This window comes from Malania oleifera, chromosome 6 (assembly GCF_029873635.1).
Source record: "Malania oleifera isolate guangnan ecotype guangnan chromosome 6, ASM2987363v1, whole genome shotgun sequence".
NCBI classification, from domain to species: Eukaryota; Viridiplantae; Streptophyta; class Magnoliopsida; order Santalales; family Ximeniaceae; genus Malania; species Malania oleifera.
The window spans coordinates 69,879,228-69,885,848 of record NC_080422.1 but is presented as its reverse complement, the minus strand read 5'-3'; the positions used below and the strand labels follow the sequence as shown (position 1 = coordinate 69,885,848).

General features: G+C 36.9%; 1 protein-coding gene across 1 annotated transcript in view; it reads right to left on the bottom strand.

The window, feature by feature from the left end:
* Nucleotides 1-1,045: 1,045 nt before the first annotated feature.
* Nucleotides 1,046-6,621, bottom strand: part of LOC131157850 (nuclear pore complex protein NUP43) — a 52,069-nt gene continuing 46,493 nt past the window's right edge. Inside the window, exons 3-5 of the mRNA XM_058112257.1 lie at nt 1,723-1,951; nt 1,492-1,565; nt 1,046-1,399 (exon numbers count right to left, since the gene is read on the bottom strand). Of these exons, the coding sequence (XP_057968240.1) occupies nt 1,346-1,399; nt 1,492-1,565; nt 1,723-1,951 (357 nt within the window). The 3' untranslated portion in view covers nt 1,046-1,345. The remainder of the gene's footprint in view (nt 1,400-1,491; nt 1,566-1,722; nt 1,952-6,621) is intronic.

The following is a 6,621-nucleotide window of genomic DNA, read 5'->3' as shown; positions in this document are numbered from 1 at the left end:
GGTATTTTGGCTATAAATGTAAATTCTTAGACTTGCTTAGTAAGGTTTTTTATCATCTTAGTCAATCATACCTTTGGATTATAAAACCTAACACTTTTCACTTTGCATATTAGTCTTTCATTTACAAGTGCTCATTCTCTCTTACTTATTAATCTTATGTGATTTAATCCTCGAGAGAATAGTGAGTTTGATTTGTATTTCACATTAGCTCTTTATGGAGCATCTCTTTGTATTTCCTTCATCTCTTGTAAGATGCTTTGTGAACCGTTGTTGGTGAAGGTTCATTGTAAACCGAAGGCTCTTTGTGAGCGGATAGAAATTTGTTCCCAAGTGTAGGATTTGGTACCTGAGTTGTAAGGCTTGCTCCGCCGATGAATGAGTTTTATAGTGGATTGTGGAATCCTTGGTTTGGTACTAAGATGTGAACATAGGTTTGGTGCCAAACCACGTTAAAACTCCGATGTTGATTTTCTCTCCCTATACTCTTTATTTCTTTATCTTGTGCATGATTTAAATTTTATAATTGCTTGCATCTTGCCAAAACTATTTATTTTGTAAAAAAAATCTTAAATATGCAAAAGAGTTCATTCACCACCCTCTTGGACTATATACTCCTGACTGGAACAATTAACGTTTTTCATATTTGATTATCAAGGATTGATAATAAAAATAATACTCTTAATCAGGAAATTTTAATTTTCGCCCAAACAAATTTTTCCTTGTTGCGGACAAAGCCATGGTGTCAAAGCCAAGCAATACAATTTAATGGAATGGGCAATTGAATTTCTTCAAAAGAATCTCTTTACTTTTTCATTGCCAGCTCTATTCATATATTAATTTTTATTCTCATTTCTTGATTATGGAACGATGATTCTGCATATAATTTTTTTCCTGTTTTTTTCATAAGTTTTCAATCAATTATGAATCAAAATAAAAAGTATTTTTCTTTCTTTGTTTACGCAACGCAGGAGCCAAAAGAAAGTTACAATAGCTAATTCTTTAACTTATAGTAATCTAATCCATTCATGCGCATTGGATGTTCTGCTGAGCAATTTCTGAGCATACTTTCTTTAAAATTTCAAATCTGACCATTTTCGTTTGATAAGGATGCAAGTGAAAAGGCAAAACTGTAATTGTCACGATACATGCTCCTTCCTTCTCTGAGATAATATGGGTCAGCCAAGAACGCCTTTCCAAAACCATACGTTCTGAGGACAGGTCAAAAACACTAGGACGCACAGACGCACCCATTTATCCAACACAGAACGATGGCTCCCCTTCTCTATGCACGTGCACGGACTGCTCACGGCTCGTGATTTATCTTCATCATGCCCATTTGCGGAAATTATGGCCTCGTCAAGATGGCTATCGACTCCCACTCCAAACTACATATCATGTCCTATGGCAACACAAAAATCAATCAAATGAAACAGTACTTTCACACGTAGAAAAACCAATTCAAGCCCATTATTAGGTACAATTATCACTTACAGAAGGATTTTGTCTATCAATATCGAAGCCGTTGATAGCGCAGGGCTCTGCCAACAGCTCAAGAGGTTCCTCACCTAGGCAGTTGATAATAGTCATTAATATTACATTAATCATGACTGAAGCATTTTTTTCCAAATCCATAAGTATGCATGCACGCAGCACAAGGCATGTGCACGAGCTCATACCGCTTTCTTACAAAAGATTTGGCCATTCAACAAGAGAATTCCATACCTTGTTCAACGACAGCAAGGATCCCATCTTCTGAGCAGACCATAACAGGCAAAATCCTTGAGGATGAGAAATTGCCTGAGGGTGTGTAAGGATCATACTGGACCTCCCATGCCTCACTTTCACATGCTGAATGGGATGCCCCCTCCCCCATCCCAGCCATGGATAAAATAATTGGCTGCTGTGGCCACCTTAGATCCCAGGCAAACACAGTACCTAAAGATCCTCCTGCCTTCAAAACTAGAAAATTAGAAGACCCCCCATACAGTTCAAACAAGGTGAAGAACTTACTACGTATTTGGTGTGTAAGAATGCAGAGAATTGAGGGGAATGGAATCGAGTTTATTACTTGATTTTTCATCATGCTTCCCGTTCAAATTTTCATTCCTTTCTTTCCTACTTCCATTCCTTTTGCAAACCAAACATGATGTTAACATAGATTTGGTTCCCAAAAAGGAATTGGATGGGAATGGAACAGCTATTATATAGGGATTTAAAAAAAAAGGGGGGCAGAGGGGTGGGTTGGGGGAAGAAGAAGGCAATGATATTTTAAGGCAAATAATGTCTTGTTCCAACTAAAAGTTTCCTATCCCATGTTCGTTGGAATAGAAACAACTTTTGCAGTCAGTTCTCTTAAAATGGCACCAACTTTTATGTAAGCTATTCCATTCCCCAAACCAAGTGTAACATAATAAATGTGAAACTAGTTGATAACTACTTAGATGTTCATCGAGCATTGTTTCCTTTAATATTAATGTGAAAAAGCAACAATGGAGTAACTAAATGTCCATATCTAAATAAGATAGATTTCTGAACATTGTAGACTAAATGAAGGATTGTTAAATGACTCAATAGAATCAACGCAAAAGGAAATGATGATACGGTCCCAACTTCTTGATAATTTCTTAGATGTTCATCGAGCATTGTTTCCTTTAATATTAATGTGAAAAAGCAACAATGGAGTAACTAAAATGTTCATACCTAATAAGATAGATTTCTGAACATTGTAGACTAACTCAAGGATTGTTAAATGACTCTTAAGTCATAGAATCAAAGCAAAGGAAATGATGATAAGGTCGTAACAGCAGTTCAACTATGAAATCTAACAAACTAGAGGTACCTGTCATAAGTGTGATGCATAAGCATGTCACTTATCAATTGTTTGAATGCTAATGGATGTTATGCAGCTGGAGTTCCCCCAAAAAATCATTTAATGCCTAAAGCTTTGATAAATTTCACTGATTCTAATTCAATAAATCAGCCACTGAAGAAAGAGACCCTGCCCAAATGCGCTCAAAACATTAGAGCATATTTTTGCCATGTTTTCACAAAAATAGTGATATGCAGATTTATTTTTTTAGATAAAAAAATGAAATATAATTGCAAAGAAATGAGGATAAGAAATCCCCCAATAAAAAAGAAAAAGAAAAAAAGAGGAAATTAACAAATTACGTCAAAGCTGCTTTCCAATCCCTTTGAATGCCAGACAGACAAAAGACCCCCATAATCCCCAAAAGAATGAGCCCAAAAAGAAGCAAGAAAAATAACTTTTTCTCAACACAATCTTGGGTAAGTTTTTTTATCTTCAAAAACTCATGCATTCCTTTCCAGCCATACCATTGGAAAAACAGCGCAGTCCCAAAATATCATCTTTCCTTCTTCCTGCAACCCCAAAAATTCACTTTCAAAAAATTCCTTTCCAGCCATACCATTGTAAAAACAGTGCAGTCCCAAAATAGCCTCTTTCCTTCTTCCTGCAACCCCAAAACTTCACTTTCAAAAAATCCTCAATTGTAGTTGGAGCCACCCAATACTCAATAGAGTATGAAAGCAAATCTTTATACATGCATCTTGCTGCCTTGCAATGAATGAACAAATGACTTAAAAGTCTTATTAGACTCATTGCAAAGCATGCAAATATCTGAACAAGGTCTTTGTAGGGGCTCCTTTTTTTGTAGCATATCATTTGGGTTGATCTTGTTAAGAATTAAAATCCAAAATGAAGGGCCCAAATTTAAAGGAATCGTTGCTTTCCAAACAGCTTTATGTAATAGGAATGGGCTAGGATTTGTGGATTTTATGAGATTGGAAAAGAAAGAATTAGAAGAGAATGACACTGAAGCATCCCAAATCCAAAGCCTTGTATCCCCCCACAAATTTGGCACGAAAGAATCCAGCACACCCAATAAAATGGTTAACTCACCAACCTCTCTTTCATTGAGACTTTCGAAAGAAATGAAAATCCCAGAAAGAGAACCCCCCTCAAAAGAATAAAAAACTGAAATTGTTGCATTGTGAACAGTGGAAGTTTAAACAGATGCGGCACCAACAGCTCCAAAGAAGACTTACCAACCCAAATTCCTCCCAGAATTGAATTTTATCCCACTACCTGCTTTAAAACAAGTGTGAGGAAAGAAAAGACTAGCAACCTAGGAAACAAACTTCCAAGGACTCATAGGAGTGGCATTACCGATCCCTTTGGAATCTGTTAGATCACTACTTTACCTAAAAGCTTAAGCTGTTTAGGTTATGGGCCAACAATGTATATCAAGCTTTAACACTCCCCCGCACGCGCAGCCCGATAGCACGTGAAGAGATAAACATACAATAAATAGCACCCATGGTAGGGAACATAATAATTTTTTAAAATACCAGAGTAAACGCAGGCAACAAGACTAAAACCCAGGACCTTCTGGTAACCAGCTCTGATACCATGTTAGATTACCACTTTACCTAAAAGCTTAAGCTATTTAGGTTGTGGGCCAAAAATGTAAATCAAGCTTTAACATCCATCTAAATTCTGTATTTGCTCTTAATTACCTTGTGCCATATGGAATCAGATACTAAGGAAAACCTCCATAATCATTTCACTGTTGTGGATATGTTTATAGAAACCACATTACCAAGCTCCAAACCCCCTCTGACGTAGGCCTTTTAACAACATCCCAACTAACTAAATGGTCCCTTTTAATCTCACCAACACCCAACCACAGAAAATCTCTCATAATCTTCTCCAACTTTCTAGCCACCCTAGAGGGAATTTTGAAAAAGGATAGAGAATAAATAGGAATCTTAGCTGAAGAGGCATTTGTGAATGTGATTTTACCCCTAGTGTAAGGCAGGCCCTCTTCCACCCCTCTAATTTTTTCCCCACTCTCTCAATCACAAGGTCCCAAAAAACATTTGACAAAGGGTTACCCCACCTAAAGGAAGACCAAGATAAGACAGAGGCCAAGCCAAAGACTCACAACCTGCTAAAGATCTAAAATTCTCAAGCTCCCTACTACTTGAATTAGTACCAGCCATAGCACTCTTAGACAAATTTACCTTCAGCCTTGAGATTTTGTCAAAAAGTCTAAGCAAAGTAATAACCTTCCGGAATTTCACAGCATTATTCCCAAGGAACAAGATAGTATCATCAACAAAATGCAGATAAGAGACCTCCACCCCCTCCTCTACTATGGACAAACCACTAATAAACCCCAAGTCATAGGCATGAGAAATCATCTTGCTAAGAACATTTACAACCAGAGTAAACAATAAAGGGGATAAGGGGTCTCCTTGCCTTAACGCTCTTGAAACAACAAACCAATCCCTAGCTGCCCATTAATAATGGCCAACATATTAACAGAGCTGAGACACCCTCTTACCCATTGGCGCCAAAGATTCCCAAAACTTTTTTTTCTGCATAATTTCTCCAAGAAACCCCCCAATTGACCATGTAATATATATATTTTTTTTCTAAATCTAATTTAAAAATCACTCCCTTTTTGCCTATCCTCCTTACATCCTCTACCACCTCATTTCCTATCAAAACTACATCTAAGATTTGTCTATCTTTCACAAAAGTAGAATGGGCTAAAGACCCCCAACATCTCTCTCAATCTCCTTGAAAGAACTTTAAAAAGCACCTTATAAACACTAGTAACCAAACTGAAAAAAAAAGGGGGGGGTAGCCCGGAGCACAAAGCTCCTGTGCATGTGGGGTCCAAGGAAGGGGCGAACCACAATGGGTCTATAGTACACAGCCAAACTAATAGGCCTAAAATCCTTCACCCTCCTTTACCTTATCCTTTTTCAAGATGAGAGTAATGGAAGTAGAGTTGATGCTCCTACACGCGACTCCTCCCCTATGAAACTCCTTGAAAAACTTCATAATGTCATGTTTCACCACTTCCTATTTGAAAAGAAAGCCATTGCAAAGCCATCCAGACTTGGTGCTTTATCTTTATCCATATCAAACACTATCCTAACATCCTCCAAATTAAAAGGTCTCTCTAACCACTTGGCTTCCTCAGCCCCAATCGAACTCCAATTTAACCCATCCACCATTAACCTATTCCTACCCTCATCATTATACAAATTGTAACACTCTCATGCACACATGACATCATGCTCATTTTTATCAATTTGGTTATTGCATTATCACCTTATTTAAATTGATTCATGTCTAGATATTGGTTAATTAATAATTTAATTGTCATAGATCAAAATTGGGGACTAAAAATTGCAATAAAATAATTGAAATTTAAGTAATTAGCAGTGTTTTAAAAGGCTTAATTAAGGCTTGCCTCATGGCAAGGCATGCCTAAAACGTCTTGAGGCTCAATCTAAAATACCAAATTCCAAAAAGACCAACACATTACTTGCTAAGGCTAATGCATTTTTACAAAAGGCATGCCTTTGCTCCTTAGTTAAAGCTTACATATTTTGGGTGCGTGATACTCAAGTTAGAATTGGTTACAAAACTTTAACTACATGTTTATATAAAAGCAATGTCATAATATGAGTTGATTTATCAAATTCAACCTCAAGCTTTCCAAAATAACTGAGAGTTGTATCTTAGATCATGAAAATTGTTTGAACTTTATAGGTAGTATAGCTATCTTGTCATGATTTAAG